Genomic DNA, 18,219 nt, shown 5'->3' with positions numbered 1-18,219 from the left:
CCCTTATTCAGCATAAGTAATTTAGAGAAATGCATATTATTATTGTTGTATTGGTAAACTAAGAAAACTAAGTCAAAGTATGAGATGAAATATGCTAAATGTCAATGAAGTGTCGCTTGCCACTGGAGGCTGAGGTTAGGGGCCTCACGAAAGTTGAGCTGTTACATAATCACATGTATAATACACATATTGAATTGGTGCCAAGGTAAAGAGATGACCCACCAATTCAGTCCCTCACAAGTGAAACATCAGGTTGGCTGAGACATTACATGCTGCAAGGAAATAAATTACTCACCCTTTGGCAGGGCATTTTGTGCCACAGAGAAATAATTTTCTAAAGGGCACCTTGGTAGTATGAAAGGAGGATTTAAGAAGTTTCCAGAGAGAGCCATAAACCCTTCAAGATCCCCAGCCACATAGCCAGCTGACTGTGTCTGTGTGACAAATGAAAACAGAAGCTGTTTAAAGATTTGGACACAGGCTACTCAGGAGCTCAGAGGTCACCTAGACTAATATGGTCAAAAATCAGTGGTACCTAGAGTGTGTGGCTACTTCCCAAATATCTGCTATAACTAGTTTTTAACCAATTTTTCCCATCAAAACTCCAGAACTGATCAGGTACAGTGGCTCACGCCTGTAATGCCAGTGCTTTGGGAGGCCAAGGCAGGAGCGTTTCTTGAGACAAAGAGTTCAAGACCCGCCTGGGCAATTTGGTGATACCCCATCTTTACAAAAATAAAAATAGAAAAACTAGGTGTGGTGGTGTGCCTGTATTCCTAGCTACTCAGGAGGCTGAGGCAAATTGATTGCTTGAGCCCAGAAGTTCAGGGTTACAGTGAGCTATAATCATGTTACTGTACTCCAGCCTGGGCAACAGAGTGAGGCCTTGTCTCGGGGGGGGGGGGGGGAAATGAAAACGAAAACAAAAAACCTGCCAGAGTATGTTATGCTCATGACCTGATTAAAACACCAGTCATTACTACCCACTCTAATGCATCTCACATCCCTGAAGTTATCTATATCTGCAGTCTTCCCTTTAATTGTATTTCTGGATATTTATTATCCAAGGGAAGAAAAAAAGTCAACTTAGAATATTTATCCAGTTTATTGATGATAATTCTGCTGAAAGTGTCAGGGGTCTTTAGTTGCTGAAGAACTCTAAGAGATGAGGACCCAAGGTTGTCTGTTTCCCCCTTCTCTACCTAGATGCTTCAAAGGGACTTTTTAAAACACCAAGTACATTATAATATGCATTGCCTCAAATTTTACTCTATAGTAGTATCCAAGGAAACTGTTTCTAGACATTCTTTAACTTTTGATGACCAGAAAGATATGAGAACATCCCTTTGGCTACTCATTTTACATTTGCCCAGAAAGCCATGGATCGTTGTTTGAAACAAGTGAAAGGAATGAGTTCTATGTGGGAGCCAAATTTCTAGCCTAAATATCTAAGTGTATCTTTTTCCCCCTGAATAGTTAAATAGCTCTAACAAGACCAAGGTTAAACACAACCCCATACAATCTACAGTAAACATAATACCAATACTTAGAAATAGATGTATTATTATTTTTCAAACATGCTACTTGAATGTGTTCTCTGGTAGATGAAAGGATTAGATATCAAAAGTTAAATTCACTACTTGAGATTTTTCAGAATGTTTCTCACTCCAAGTTTTGAAAACCTTCTTGGCTACTTATTCACCACCTTCCTTCACTATATTTGCTGAACCAGCCTTGGCCCATAAGAGTCTTTCTCTTAGGAGTATTAGACAAGTTGGCATTCGATACATTTTCTGTCCTAACAACCCCCATAGGCCCACTTTCAGCACTTGTGTGTTACTTGCAACATCTTTCTCCATTACACTTAAAATGTTATTTATTTTAAATGAGGAAATTGCAAATTTTACTGAGAATTAAAACATTTTTAATTCATAATTATAGTTTTCTTTTAAAAAAGGTAAGCATATACCTCTGGTTAATGAAAGATGGAAGTGAAAGGAAGGCAGGGCTAAGGATGGGATGAAAGTTTACAGAGCTGATTAGGAATCTGCTCATTTAACAAGAGTGAAGGTTTTTTTCCTTATTGTACTAGCATAGAATGGATTCTTAAAGAATCAAGGCAGTTACCAAGCTGAAGAAACTAATTCTAAGGAATTTTGGCTTGGATTATCCAGAGTGATAGTTTTCCAGGCTAAAATGCACCAGAAGAGGTCTATCATGAACTCCCTTTTGTGATATATGAAGGTTTCTTGAAACTGGCACTAGCTTTTCAGGATGACGTAAAAGCTTTAATTCTGCGTTCAATCTTTTGGGCCATTTTAGCTTCTATCTTTTATGGGCAATGTTAAACAAAGCTTCAAGTACTATGAAAAGTAAAACCTGATTGTCCTGGTCCCGGTCACATCTTAATGCTCTTTCCAGAAAGCTAGAAGAGCATATACTTCCTAGGTGATATGAAGATTAGCAAAGGGGGAAAAAAATGATAGAAAGTAGAGGCCAGGCGTGGTGGCTCATGTGTGTAATTCTAGCACTTTGGGAGGTTGAGGTGTGTGGATCATGAGCTCAGGAGTTTGAGACCAGCCTGGCAAATATGGTGAAGCCTGCCTCTACTAAAAGTACAAAAATCAGCCGGGCATGGTGGCACGCACCTGTAATCCCAGCTACTCAGGAGGTTGAGGCAGGAGAATTGCTTGAACCCAGGAGGCAGAGGTTACAGTGAGCTAAGATCGCACCATTGCACTCCAGCTTGGACGATAGAGCCAGACTCCATCTTGAAATGAAAGAAGCAGAGATTGAAATGAGAAATCAGACAAATTTTCTTAGTTGTCAACGTAGAACTCCATTAAAGTTTGTGATTTTAGTCCTGCTTCTAACACCGAAATTTAAAATATATTCATTCCTAAGAATTCTAATTCTAATTTGTTACTCTTATTATCTAATTTTGTTCCATAGCATCACAATGCACAGTGGAAGGTAGAACATTTAAATGACTTCTCCTCTCCAGTGTTTCCAAAAATTATTACGTACCTATATATTTACAGACATAATGGTTACTTAAAAATAGACAATATCATTTAGTGTTATATAATTATGATATAGGGCAGCACTACAATCTAAAAAACTGTTTTATTAAGTCAGTCTTATCTTAAACATTATCCTCTCTGACTGTGGTTAGCATCTGATTCTCAAAATAATTCACATTTTAGTACCCCAACAAGGCTAAAAAACTGAGTCTGTAACCTGATTCTTTTCTGATATCCTCAAAACACCAGACTTAACTTCTGACTTTTTTTTCCAGGATATATAGCATGCAGAAAAACTACTAGGTGTTACAAAAGAATAATAGAGTGGTAAGGGAAGCAATATTTAGCAATTTTTCCTTCTACCCAGAACTAAAAATCATTTGCTAAATGTGAGGCCCTCTAATGAATAATACTTGGATTAATGCCTAGGAAAAAAAGGACCTTCATTGAAGTTTATATTCCCCTCCAGCTCTAAAATGTGTCTCTATTAAACAATTGTTTAAGAATACACAGTTACCTATCTTTCTAGCTGTGTGACAAAAATACCTCCAAGAACAAATTCTGGAAATTCTGACCCCGTTAAAGGAAAATAGAGTAAGCTGAGACAATGTAGACTTCCTTCTCTAGAGCTGCAGCCTCCATCATCTGTAGCCTCTATTTACCTTACCTCAGGCTTCCTTCAGTCCACTCTACTTTGTAACTGCCACACTCTCTTCAAAACTTAAAATAATCTAGTAACCAATTCAAATTATTTACACACTTTTGCATATTCAAAGTGCTGGTGGTACAAAGTGTATTTGCTTATTGAAAGGATTTACTATATTGGCAACCTGGCTAGGGAATGTAGTAAAGTATGGAAAGGCTTTGAAAAGCAATGAGATTTAGTCATGTGTAGAGTGTGAGGATGAAATCCTAACCGAGTGATATCTATTCCTTAATTCCTGTGAAGGAGGATCAGCCTGCAAAGCCTGCTCTGAGGGATTCTTAGTATAGAAGAAAATCTTCCCTTACTCTGAGACTTGTAATGCCCTAGCATAGGCCAGGACAGTGTGCAGCCGGTACCCTCTCCAACTCTTCCTCCCCAACCTGGAGCACAGAGACCTTCATGAGATGCTTGTTTGCGTTCTAAATAATTGAAATCGATTTATATTTATTAGAACTTTTCTTTTGTTAAATTAGAACTTCCCAGCCAGTCACGATGGCTCATGCCTGTAATCCCAGTGCTTTGGGAGGCTGAGGCAGGAGAATCATTTGAGGCCAGGAGTTCTAGAACAGCTTGGGCAACATAGCGAAAACCTCATCTCCACAAAACATTAGTTAGATGTGGTGGCACATGCCTGTTGTCCTAGCTACGTAAGAAGTTGAGGCAGGAGGATTGCTTGAGCCCAGGAGTTCAAGGCTGCAGTGAGCTACAGTTGCACCACTGTACTCAAGCCTGGGCAACAGAGTAAGACCTTGTCTCTTAAAAAAAAAAAAAAAAAAAAAAAAAAGAACTTCTCTACCCTATCTAACATTTCAAAGAAATAGATCATTAGGATTTATTTCCTTTACAAATTACTTCATTACCAATAAAGTATTAGTAATAAATTATATAGTAATAAAATCATATTTATATAAATATGTATATAACCATATATTAATATAAATGACAATAGTAATAAATACAATGCACTATTACTTAGGTCGTTAAGTTCATACCTCTCAGAGGTACCTTATTCATACCTCTCAGAGATCAACGTATTTGAATTTCCCAAGAATTTTTTTTTTTTTTTTTTTTTTTTGAGATGGAGTTTCATACTGTCACCCAGGGTGGAGTGCAATGGTACTATTTTGGCTCACTGCAACCTTCGCCTTCTGAGTTCAAGCAATTCTCCTGCCATAGCCTCCTAAGTAGCTGGGATTACAAGTGCCAACCACCACATCTGGCTAATTTTTTGTGTTTTTAGTAGAGACAGGGTTTCACTATGTTGGCCAGGCTGGTCTTGAACTCCTGACCTCGTGATCCACCTGCCTCAGCCTCCCAAAGTGTTGGGATTGCAGGTATGAGCCACCACGCCTGGCCCCCAGGAATTTTTTTATGGACTGGTCATCTACTTGAAATCAATGACCAAATGTAGTCAGTACTTTCATAGTGGCATTTTTCTGCAAGTCAAAATATGTAATGATTCTTCAGTAATTTAAATAGGAATTTATAGACAGCACCTATTAAGTATCAGGGCTTGTGGTCAGGGCTTGCTAATCACCAAACAACAAGCTAAACCCAGAGGAAAATCAGCCTAGTCATTTTACTGTGATCAGGACCCATCATGTAGAAATTAAGCTCCTTTTCTATAATAATATTTGCTAATAATATAATTTATTATGAAAACTAAGGGCCACTTTGAATCTTTGTATTAAGAAATAAAACATAACTTTAGACATATTTTGCAAATTTAACTATGCACATCTAAAGAGAGTACTGTTAAGACTTTTCCCCACTTTTTCCATTGTACAAGCTACAATGTAGTTTTCTTGATGAATACTCCATATTCAAAAGGAATGTATAAGTTTTAATCATCCCTTAAAAGGACTGTCATAAGTTTTACATTTATGCCGTTCCATACTAGACTCTTTGTTCCATGAATACAAGGATGGTCTACCTTGTTCACCGTTGAATCCCCAACTCCTAAAACACAGTGCCTCCTGCTTAGCAGTGCTTAATAAATTGTCACTGAATTAATTACCCTTCCTGAAAACTTCCCTCACTTCCCTACTGAACTTAAGGTTCAGTTCAAGCCCTAGATCCCCTAAAAAGCCCTCCCTTATGTAGATATACTGCTTAATATTTTACTGGGACACAACTTCAGCAACTTATTTGCATGCTTTTCAGAAACTTTTCCATTAAATGTGTTTTCATTTCATTTCTATTACCTCTTAATTTGACTGCTCACTCCTATTTTAACCTCCCCATCTCCAAACACATTTAGCACATTAGAGTATACATGTAAGCATTCAATTAACTCATGTAGACTACATGGTTGATTGATCTTGATTACCATTCATTCCATCAATAAACATTCATCAAGTTCCTGCATAATTCTTGAAATAGTCAGCACAGCATTGAATACACAAATATCCCTGTTCTCTTGGAGCTTATTATCTGCTAGTAAGAGACCATCAAGCAAAGGAATAAATGAATAAAAGAGGAATTACAAGAATGTCAGATACTGAGGAGTGCTGTGAAAAAAAGTACATATGTGAAAAGGAATGACTAAAGGTTAAAATTAAAAAAAATAACCGTTGCTGAGGGCCTCTCTGAGGAGTTAACAGCTGGTCTGAGACCAGAATGATAGGTAGGAAGGTGTTATGGAAAGATCTGGGAGAAGAGCGTTCAGCATGATATTGGGCTGGAATGAGCTGGACACATTGAGAATTAAAGGGATGTGTGTGTATTTGAAGGTCATGATTGTGAGAACTTCTGTTCAGAACATCCGGGATGTGAGATGCTGCGAAGTGAAGATACAGCCCAATGATGTCCTATGAGCAATATATGTTGAAATCCTGGTGGGGGTTAGGGGAGAGAAAGGGCAGAACCAAATATAAAAATCAGTATGTGGTGCTTATATTTTAGAAGTGTTAGTACCCCAAGTGGCAGTGTAACCATAGAAGAGGTAGAAACCCGGGACCTAGTCATGAATATGTAAACCTTTTTAGAGTAAAGCAGAAGAATCTACTAAAGAGACCAAGAAGGAATCTCCAGCAAATTAGGAAGAAAACTGGGAGAAAATGACCTCGAGAATGAAGGGCTGTTTGATTGTGTTGAGTGCTGCTGAGAGGTCTAGTAAAGTGGTCATGGGAAACTCAGCAATATTGGAGTCGCCATCATTCTTACAAGAGTGGTCATAGTGGGGTCACTGATGTGAATAGCAATCTGTTTGGACTGGGTGGAGATGAGAAAGTGTCAGAAAAAGTGGAGGCAGCACAAGTTAACCATTTCAAGAAGTTTTATTGGAAAAAGGAATAAAGAGATTGAAGCTGGAAGAAAATTGGAGGTTAAGGGAAGAATTTTTTGTTTGTTCTTTAAAAAAGTGTTTTAACAGTATGCTTGTAAGTTAATGGCAATAACCAAGTATAGAGGAATAGAGAGAAAGATTGATGGCACCTCAAAGAGAGGGTTAAAATGCAGAAGCAAATGCCATGAAAAGTTAAAAGGGATTGACTTCTAAGATACAAATGACACAGATTTTGATAAGCACAAGAAGTGACTATAAATATGAAAACTATCTCTCATTATGGAAATACTTCTGTATTAAAATCTTGAAAGGCTAAAGTAGGCCAGGTGGAGCCACATGATTTTGCTGATTTGGTGCCATGTTTCACCTGCAAAAATACCACTTTTCTATGGCCTAAGCTAATATACTATGAATATAACTGTAATATTCATATGTAAAATAGCTCAGAATACACAAATTGAAACAGATGACGAGCTTATGTGTGTTTTCCATTTTCTATTTTGTTAAAATATGTATGGAAAGTTTTAGCATAATTTTAGGACAAATATATGGGAAATACTAAATACTTCTAGAATTGAATGTTGCTTATTTCAGCTTGGCTTTTAGGTTAAGTCATAATGAATGCTGAACAGAACAGGCAAAGACAGAATCAGATCCCTGTGGTTATTCTAGTTTTATCAGAGCCTTTATGTTCTCTTCTAAGGGATTAAAGTGTCTGCTACATACTGTAAGATTCATTTCCTTAAGATCTTTGTTTCTTAGTGACTTTGATGTAAAAAATTTAAAATTAAAATGAATCCATGTATTTTATAAGATTTCTCTTTAAAGATGTGTCAGTTGGCTTAAATATTTATATTTTCTTTTGTCACAGGCTTATTTATATTCATCTTCCACTGTGCTATGAAGGAGAACGTTCAGAAACAGTGGCGGCGGCATCTCTGCTGTGGTAGATTTCGGTTAGCAGATAACTCAGGTAAAGGATTGATTAAATTTTACATCTAAAAGTAGATGGGAAAGTTTGTCATTCAGTCTTCCATTGTCAAAGCAACCCAGTCCCAGTGGTAGCAAGCTGTTGAATTGGAGCATGTGAAGATGCCTAGTTGGAATCATAGAATATCAGGGCTGGAAGAGATCTGAGAACTTTGGGCCCAACCCTTCTATTCTGCAGAGGGGAAGCATGAGTTAAATGAGTTCCAGGAGGTTTGATGTCTAATTTAACAACCCATATACCCAGAGCTTCCACTATGCAAGACTCACCTTTCCACATTTTTAAGACCCCCAATTACATTATTAGGCAAATAGATTTTTCTCAGTATTAAAAAAAAAAAAAAAAAACTGAAAAAAACCTACTTTGTCTTTTTTTCTTTATCTTTCTTTTTCTTTTTATCGTCAGTGGTTACTTCTCCTCCTTGGTATATTGAAAGTGAGATTATAAATAGTACATATACAAGGTCAAAGTAAGAAATTATCAATTTCCTTTTATTGTTTACATGTCAGTCTCCTCTCTGAGCCATTGCCAGCATATCAGAAAATCAGATGCTCCAGATAAATAATGCAGTGATGATTTTTTCAGAGCAGTTCATATTCCTTGTAAAGCAGATTGATACAGTGGTGTCATTTTTCTTTCAGATTGGAGTAAGACAGCTACCAATATCATCAAGAAAAGTTCTGATAATCTAGGAAAATCTTTGTCTTCAAGCTCCATTGGTTCCAACTCAACCTATCTTACATCCAAATCTAAATCCAGCTCTACCACCTATTTCAAAAAGAATAGCCACACAGGTGAGTCTAAAGATGGCCTCAAGTTTAGTTCTCATCACATTTTTCATTGCAAAAACTGGCATATCATGAAGATTGATGAATCACAGTGCCTGAGAGGGTGCATCTTTTAGATTTATGAAAATAAAAATGTTTGAAGACATCACCAAACACTTTTATGAATATTTTGTCCTTTTAAAAATGTTGTAACCCAAGCTCTAGCTATATAACCATAATAATTCACTCTGTATATTATTGTGACTTCATCATTTGATTCCAAAACTTGATTATCTTTAAAAATTATGGTATTTTATTTAAAAAGTTATATATTTTTAAAATTAAAAATTGAATTACAGGTTATTTCAGCATAGTATGGTAGTTACTGGACAAGTTGTCATGGGAACAGGAAGAAACAATATCTAGGATGTACATTTTATTTAAGAGTTAATTCCTTAACTATTGCAAATGTTATTGATGACTGCCCTTTAAATTGCTGATTACATATGAAAAGAACATAATATTTGGACAGTGATACAGGGCTATAAGAATCACTATCTTTCATAATATCCTGTTTTTTCACAATATTTACAATTACTGCACATTCTGACACTGAACATGCATGTGAAAAATCCTGACGACACCATGGAAATAAAGAATATTTTAAGCCAGGTGCTGTTTTATGCCTGGAGTCTCAGCTGCTCTGTAGGCTAAGATGGGGGGATTGCTTGTGCCCTGGAGTTCAGGCTGCAGTGAGATATGATTGAGCCACTGCACTACAGCCTAGGCAACATAGCAAGACCCCATCTCAAAAAAATAGTACTATTTTGCAGCACTTGATAGTGAATGATGTGAAAATGTGTAACCTTTTCATATTTTCAAAGGGAAATAATAGAATTGCTGCTTTTAAATTAAACCCCTGGCAGACAGCTGTCACCATTTAAAACAGAGCACTTTCCTAATTAAAGATAATTCTAAAAGGATAATGGAAATAACTTTTTAATTTTTAATTTGTTTAGCTATTAAACATGAGCAGAGGTGAATGGCACAAAGAAGATTAATACTTGACTTTTTGCAAATAGGGTAAGGTGTGTGATGCGTCTGTAATTATTCATATGGCTAATACTTGAATTACAGATGACCCTGGTGTACATTTGAATCCTTATACATGTCCCTGTTTGCACCATCTTCTATGTCTTGCCACTGGAGTGGCCACTGCCTGGGATTCATGATAGTATTATGGAAAAAGTGTTGAGTGTTTAGAGAGTTCGTTAATTCCAAAATTAATTAAAAATCCAAGAACTTGGAGCAACTTAGGACAGCAGTTCTTAAAGCTTCTTGGAGTCTAGGACATTTTGGGGGAAATTGAATGAAGGCTATTGATTCTCTTCCAGAAAAAAAGGTACAGATTTTGAATCATCTTCACAATTTTGCATACAATTAAAGAAGTTTGTGTACCTCTGCTTAAGAATACCTGTGTAAAGAAATTGATGGCAGGTGTATAGTCTAAGATAGATTATTCTACTTATTTGGTGGTTCCTTGGCACAAAATATCTTTTGCTTATAATGAATTTTTTCACTTTATTTAGCCATACTTAAAATTTGATACTGATTTTGCCTCCCCTTCTGAAATACAAATACTTAATGCCTTATCAGTTATGAATAAATAGGAATTAAACCAATCAAATTGCTTTCCTCTTAAACAGCTGAAAATAGCTGGCCTGAAGAAATGTCACTCCTAAAAGAGGAAAGAAGATAACAAGGCAGTTAGTTTGGACCATGAGGCATTTTGAAAATATTAAGGAAAGAAAGGGCTATAGGATTCAGGGAAAAACAGACTAGAAGATAGAAGAAGAAATGCAGAGATGGAGGTCCAAAGGCAGACTTTCCTATTTTAAAATATTGTGTGTTCTTCATTTTATTTCATCTGTTGTTTTTATTTTATTTTATTTTATTTTATTTTTATTTATTTTTTGAGACAGGGTCTCCCTCTGTTTACCAGGCTGGAGTGCAATGGCACACTCACGGTAGAGGCTTACTGCAGCCTCTGCCTCCTGGGTTCAAGCAATCCTCATACCTCAGCCTCCCGAGTAGCTGGAAATACAGGTGTGCACCACCACACCTGTCTAATTTTTGTATTTTTGTAGAGATGAGGTTTCATCATTTTGCCCAGGCTAGTCTCAAACTCCTGGGCTCAAGGAATTTTCCTGCCTCAGCCTCCCAGAGTCCTGGGATTACAGACGTGAGCCACCACACTCAGCCTTTTTTTTTTTATTATTATTATTATACTTTAAATTCTAGGGTACATGTGCACAATGTGCAGGTTTGTTACATATGTATACATGAGCCATGTTGGTGTGCTGCACCCATTATCTCATCATTTACATTAGAATGCATTAATGTTCTTGTTTCCCTTAACAAAAAACCCTTGGGGCTAAATGGGTTCTTGACAACTAGGATGAGAATATAGTTAGTTATATGGCATTACTTCAATAGGATAATTAATCCTGGTTTACAGTCAACTGACTTTACATAGGCTTTGGCTACCCAGCCAGTTCTCAGTGGGACAGTTAGCATCCTGGGGATCACTCAGGGTGTGGAAAACATCACTGCATATCATCATGGATATCTAGTTGGTTCATTTCTTGGAATTGATCTAGATATTCATATGTTTATGGTATAGATAATGTCTCCTATGAGCATTCCTTCAACAAAAGTGGATCATTCAGGTAAACTTTCATTACTTTTTTGAATGCATGAATTTTTTGCAAGATAATAAGAGAATATTTGCATGGATTAAGCTAAGATTCTTGCTGCATCAGCAAAATGGCTTGTTCTTTTCAGCTAGCACAATGACATTCCTGCACTGAACTGAAATTTCTGAAATTTTGAATGATAGTGTGTGCTGTGCTGGCTCTTCTCTGCATGGGGTATCTGCAAGCTGCTCCTTCTAAGAAATGTACCATGGTCTGTAGTGAGTGGATCATACATTATGTAAAATAATGACAAAAAGCAGTACTTGAGAAAAGATTTGTTGTAGAAGGCATGAAATGCTTTATTTTTCCACTGCTCATATGGATTTCTGGATATGTCATGGTACATTCATAGAAGTCATATAAGTGAAATTGTCAATTCCAAGCCTGCTTCGTGAGAATTGTTATCTTCTTGAAATTTTAGCATAGGTCAAATAATAGTTCATATCCCTAGCCCCTGGTTTTTAGATTTGCGACTATAATCAAAGTTTTTATTACCCATAATGTAATATCTAACCAGAAGAGTGGGAATAGTATGTATAAAAATACAGCCCTCATTCAGAATTTTGCTTTATTAAACTGTGAAGACCCACTAAATTGGATCACATTGTTGAAATGAGGCTGTTCAAAATCTCTAAAAGTACATGCCACTGGAAGTTACAAAGGAAGCAGAGTGACTATATCCTTGTTATCTCTGAGGATATGTGGTTTTCTAAAAACACCGAACACTAATTATTCATTATTGATATATGAGTCAATAGAAAAATCCCCACCAGAAAACCAATGGCTAGTGAATATATGAACTGAAAGGAAGCTCAGAATCAATCAGCTTGCTGAGAGCCTAATGGGGAGGGGCCTTTTGTCATGACTCCTTGAGCCTTTTCCTCACCAATATTGGAAAATGCTTCAGTTGTTCCACCATGCTTCAGTTTGTCCATTCTTTCCATGAACCATCTATTCTTTCCTCTGGCATCCTTTAGTGTAGGTTGAGTATCCCATTTCCCTGTTTAGCCCTCATCGTGTTTAGTGTCTGCTTCAACACAAGATAATAGTTGAGCAATTTGAATAGTTTCCAGAGACAACAGATATCATGATGATAATGGTTTTTACCAATTATTGATGGATTTTAAATGTTTTGTCACATACTGAGTCCAGCATACTCAAAATGTAAAAAGCCTTGGAGTGAAGATTCCAGTTTCGGAGCCATGATTTCTAAAAGTTTTTCAGGATAGAGTTTTTGCCTCTTCCACAATGTACAGAGAAGGTACATAGGAAACTGAATACTTTATAAAAGTTCATATCTTCTTTATCAGTGTAAAATTTCTATAATTTGGTTAATTTGAGGGTAGAATTTTTCCCTAAAGTGTATTTGGAGAGGGAGGTACTTAAGAGATATTTGTAGGATACATGAAGACAACCATACGTGTTTATAGATAATAGAGTGTAAATGAGTTTCAGAGCACTCTGAGTCAATTTTAGAAAGCTTTTCTGTATAAGGAAATATCATTTAAATATATGATACTGAAAATTTTAGAAAAAATTATTTAGCAGTCCTTTATTTACTATCAGTTGCTATAATAGTGCTGTTAGCAATAACATCGTTCTGAAACTATAAGATAATTAATACAAATAAATCATTTTCTATTAAAATATTTCTGGTAATAACTTTGATTGCTATAATTAAAAAATAATTCATAAGAAGTACCCTTTTTGCTATATTCCAATCGTTTATCCAACTAAAAACCTCGGGAAAATATGTTCAAAGTAGCCTTTCATATTTATTTTCATTTGCTTTTATTCTCCAAAATCCTATAAATTTAATTTTGTAAATTTTTTTATTATTAAAAGTGTCAAACATATATAAAAAGTAGAGAGAATCCTATTATAAATCCCTTTGTACCCAGCAATTTATAGCCAGTTATACACCCCTACCCATTTTTCCCTTCCTATATTTTTTGAAAACATATCTTAGATATAATCTCTTCCACAAATATTTCAGCACATTCTAATTCCTTGAAATTTTGTACATCTTTCAAGCCATAGTGCATGTATTTTTGAAGTGGTTTTCCAAATATTTTTTCATTGGCTCTGCTACATGCAAGAATATTTCTTACAGTAAGCCACAGTACAAATTACTAGAAGGCAAGTTGACACTCAGTGACTATCAGGAGTATTCTTAGAAGAAGAAAAACGTGGCAGTTTAGTGTTGCCCATTACCTAATCTAAGAAAGAATTGGAGCTTTATTTTCTTTTGTTCTTCTTTAATGTGCAAAACGGAGTATACAGTATGGTGTAGGCATGCCACCAGCTCATCTTGAACCTAATTTCTTGTATCGTTTCTTGCAGACAATGCTTCCATGGACAAGTCCTTGTCAAAACTGGCCCATGCTGATGAAGATCAGACATCAATCATCCCTGTCCATCAGGTCATTGATAAGGTCAAGGGTTATTGCAATGCTCATTCAGACAACTTCTATAAAAATATTATCATGTCAGACACCTTCAGCCACAGCACAAAGTTTTAATGTCTTTAATGTAACAAAAAGAAATCAGTCTGCAGAAATGTGAAGATTTCCAAGCAGTGAAAACTGCAACTAGCAATGTAAATGTGCTATTACCTAGGTAACTGCATATATATAAGGAATGTATTTTGTTAAGAAGGCTTTTGTGAAATTCATAATTTTTCTTTTTAATATATTTCTTCCATGGAAGAGTTGTCATCATCACTAAAACTTCAGTACTGAGAGCAACATGACTCAGTAGCCACAGAAGCTATGATTTTTAAAAGGTATAATTGAATCAGAGTAATCATAATTCAGGGGAGACATTCAAATTAGAGACAAGGGAGAAGCAACGCTGAGGAAGACCCTAGATAGAGCTCGTTTTAGTCCACCTAGTCATTATATCTGGATGTACCCATTTTCTGCGTCTTCTTTCTCAACAATAAAAAATGTAACTATTTTGAATGCCCACAAATCCCATTCCAGTGTTACTTTCCGTGAATGCAGTACCATGTTCTCATTTTCAATGACATTTCAACCACAGGCAGAAAAGATTGTTTACTGCTTGACCCAAAGATTAAAAAGGATTTTTTAAATTATTTTAAATATTATGCCTTCAGAACCATAACATGCTTAAGAAAGTTTTCCCAAAATGTTGACCTAGTTAAATGAGGCTATATGAATTTCTAATATTTTACTTATTCTATTCAAGGCATAGGGCCAAAGCATTAAGTATAATTTAATCCCATACATTCGAGTTAAGTTTAGTGTTGATGTTCCATCAATGTGGACCTTCCAGGAGTTGTTTAAGAATGAATCTCTTACACCTCTACTTTTGCCCCTCTACTGTATAGTAAGCCCGTAGGCTTGGGGGAGGAAGGAGAATTTCCATTAGGCAAGCTGTATGCAGTGGAATTTTCCTTTTAGGAGACACACAATTGAGACTCTCTGGTTCTGTCCTTGCTTTGGAGACTTTAAGACATTTCCTAACACACAAATGAAAGCCTCGTATTTCCCCATTGAGAGTTTTGTTCCAAGGAATATGAAGTGAGACATATGGGTGAGTCATAATAATCAACATAATTTATAAACAGCTGTGTCTGCAATAGCTAGTCTAAAAACTACTTGTGTGTCAGTCCTCTGGTTATAGTATATAAGAGCCTAAGGAGGTCTGGCAAGATAAATGGTGTATTATTTATGGATCGGCTGCTGCATAGGAGCCTTGCATGCTATTATGCAGCTTACCTAACTCTCAGACTATTCTGAGTAATGCTTGCTTGCTAATGAATGTATAGGAGACCACACCAGAATTGTTCTTAGATGATGGAATCCATGCAGTTTCTTAGAAATCAGTCTCAGTGCATGCTGTACTTTTTCACATTTGCTCTGGGTTATCTGGGAAGTATCAGGTTCTGGGAGGCAACAGCGTTAAGTGATAAGAAAAGGAGACATTCTGGCAAAGACAGTCTGCTTAAACGCAAAGTCCAGAACCTGGAACCTAGAGGCCTTCCTCTCTGCCCAAAAAAAACAGGCAGTTTGCAGTCTGAGACATGGGAGAGCTTTCAGGCTACACAACAACCCTAGAGACCTCTCACCTTTTGCTGAGCTTCAATCAGGAAGCTATTTGCCCGGCTCCAGCAGATGATGAGATAATGAGGTAGCGGGTTTTTTATTACTGTTCCATTTTGCAACATCCTGCAACACCATCCTGGGAGACAAGAGCATTACCCAGCATGGCTTTCACAGGGGAGGGTTATATTCAGTAGAAAACAATAGTAAATCTAAGGTCACTGAGATTCACTACAGCAGAGCCAAATCCTTTTCAATAGGCGTATATTAACAGGCTGCTTATTTTGGCAGAGGTTATAACATATAGATGAAAATGAATCTTAGTCACTGAATATTCATATACATTTCCCTCAATACCTTAGACATTTGTGGTAGATTTTAATTAGTTAGCTTTCTAACTAGTCAGATTTCTGCCCAAAGTTCTTAGTCAATAGTAATTACGATATAGCTTCAAAAATGGCTTTGCTTTTGATTTCTACTCATATTCATATGGCTCCAGAAAAATATTTTTTTCATATTTGACAATGTCAGCTCCACTTTAGAAATTTTCAATAACAAGATGAGAAAAAATTAAGAAATTGCTCAACAGAAACATTTGTAAATGGATTTGAAAGATTGAGCCAAATTCTGTCGTCAGTTCTAAGCATGCAGTTCTCACCTCCATTTAGGCCCCTATCAGATGAGGGTCAGGAATTTAGCTGGGGAGCTTAAATTTAGTTCAGCCTACCTTTGCGAATAGCATCAATTCAGACTCTCTTTTCATTATGTTTTCTTTTCTTTTTCCCTGTTATTAAACTACATTGTGTTCGAGTCGTAGTCTAGGATCCTGAGATATTTTCCATTCTTGTCACCATTTACTTGCATTGTAAAGATTTTTGTCTATTGTTGGCATAGATTCTTTTGTACATATTTATTTATTTGTGTTTATACATGTCAATTGGTTTCCTCTCTTAGCTTGATATTGCCTAGCTTTATTGTTTTAATTAACTTTCTATTAGAGAGAGACTGTATATATTTTTTCTAAATACTTTGTGAAATCATTTTTGGTAGCAATATCTTTGAATATGATGAATAAAAGTGACTGTGAGTGCAAATAGAATTAGCAGTGAGAAGCTACTCTAGCTAATTTGCCATTTTACTTAAATGGAAAGTGTTTTCCAAATAAATACTTATGTTGTTCACGTTCCAAGTTATTCAATTCCTTTATGAGTGAATGTTTTTACTTCTGACTCCTAAATAGGAAAAGATTATTTGACAGCTGGAAAATAACCTACCACCAATTAAGCTAGTGACATAGGGCTACTTTGCCAAAACACTTGGAATGAGTATGTTACACAGATCCAGTTCACTAAGGATTAATGCATTTTGAAGTTCTTAGAATTTCTTGGGATGACTGATTCAAAACCAAGTTCTATAGCAGATTAAAAGTAATGCAAGTTTCCTTTGCGGAATGTCTTCAGTATCCTCAAAAGGGAACTGAGTCAGTAACCTGTAGAAGATAGGACCTGGGTTATTTTTCTCACATTTATAGTTGCTATTTTCATTGTGAGAGGCTTAATACGTTTTAGTGAACTTCACTTACTTGATGAGAACAAAACCTCCCCACTTCCTTTTACTGTGGATATTTAGGATAACATTTTTTCTGCAGTGAGCCAAAGCCCAATTTTACTTACTGCCCTACTCAGCAAAGTGTGTGCCCAGTGCAAAGTTGTGAGGTGTTTTGACGGTCACTGCTAAACCAGGTCTTCCAAGCCAATGTTCACAACTCCTGGCCAACCATGTTAAGAAAATAGACAAGCAGTTGCTTAAGGCTCATCTACAGTGATTTTCAGGCGGGTTACTTCAGAAAGCTGGAGGGATAGAATTGGGGAACAAATGAAAAACACATATTTGATTTGCAGGCTGACCTGTGTTGGTAATATTTTTGAAATCTGGAGGAATTGGTCTTTATAAATTCAGTGTTTTGGAAGCACTTCTCTGTTTCCAGTTGAATAACATTCCATTTCTCTCATATAAAAACATTGAATAGCTCTCTCCCTCCTCCACACCAAAATCCTTCTCCCCTTTCTTCTGTTCTCTCTCCCTTTTTCCTTCTGTCTTCATTTCAAGGAAGATTAGTTCTTTTTTTGCTTCCCTAGAGAGAAATAAGAATAAATGTGAAATTTTCAAGTGTTTGCATTTATATACTATATAGCCTGTTCTGCCAAAAAAAAAAAAAGTAAGAAAAGAAAAAAGGATGCTTTGTTACCATAGGCAGCTCCAACCTAAATTGAGTAATCTGAATTATATGGGGGGGGGGGGGGGCGGGAACAAAGCAGACACAGTGGCTAATGACTGTAATCCCAGCATTTTGGTTGGCCAAGGCAAGCGGAGGTCAGGAGTTCGAGACCAGCCTGGGCAACATGGTGAAACCCCATCTCTACTAAAAATACAAACATTAGCCAGGCATGTTGGTGCATGCCTGTAGTCCTAGCCACTTGGGAAGTTGAGGCAGTTGAATTGTTTGAACCTGGGAGGCGAAGGTTGCAGTAAGCTAAGATCGTGCCACTGCACTCCAACCTGGGCGATAGAGTGGGACTCCATCTCAAAAAAACCAAAAAGTTGTAAGTGTGTTTGGACGCCAGAT

General features: G+C 36.5%; 1 protein-coding gene across 9 annotated transcripts in view; it reads left to right on the top strand.

Annotated features, from left to right (window-relative positions):
* ADGRG6 (adhesion G protein-coupled receptor G6) overlaps nt 1-16,791 on the top strand; it is a 143,113-nt gene extending 126,322 nt beyond the window's left edge. For 5 of the 9 annotated variants that reach the window (XM_033235269.1, XM_033235270.1, XM_033235266.1 and 2 more), the window contains 3 exons: nt 7,887-7,988; nt 8,645-8,797; nt 13,870-14,324. In XM_033235269.1, coding sequence (XP_033091160.1) covers nt 7,887-7,988; nt 8,645-8,797; nt 13,870-14,048 — 434 coding nt within the window. In that variant the 3' untranslated portion in view covers nt 14,049-14,324. Of the gene's footprint in view, nt 1-7,886; nt 7,989-8,644; nt 8,798-11,453; nt 11,500-13,869 lie in introns of all 9 variants that reach the window. The other 4 variants (XM_033235271.1, XM_033235273.1, XM_033235272.1 and 1 more) reach the window with 2 other exon arrangements.
* The last annotated feature ends 1,428 nt before the right edge of the window (nt 16,792-18,219 follow it).

This window comes from Trachypithecus francoisi, unplaced genomic scaffold (assembly GCF_009764315.1).
Source record: "Trachypithecus francoisi isolate TF-2019V2 unplaced genomic scaffold, Tfra_2.0 Lachesis_group15, whole genome shotgun sequence".
In the NCBI taxonomy this organism is placed as follows: Eukaryota; Metazoa; Chordata; class Mammalia; order Primates; family Cercopithecidae; genus Trachypithecus; species Trachypithecus francoisi.
Note: the sequence above shows the minus strand (reverse complement) of the source record. Positions and strands in the feature narration are given on the sequence as shown.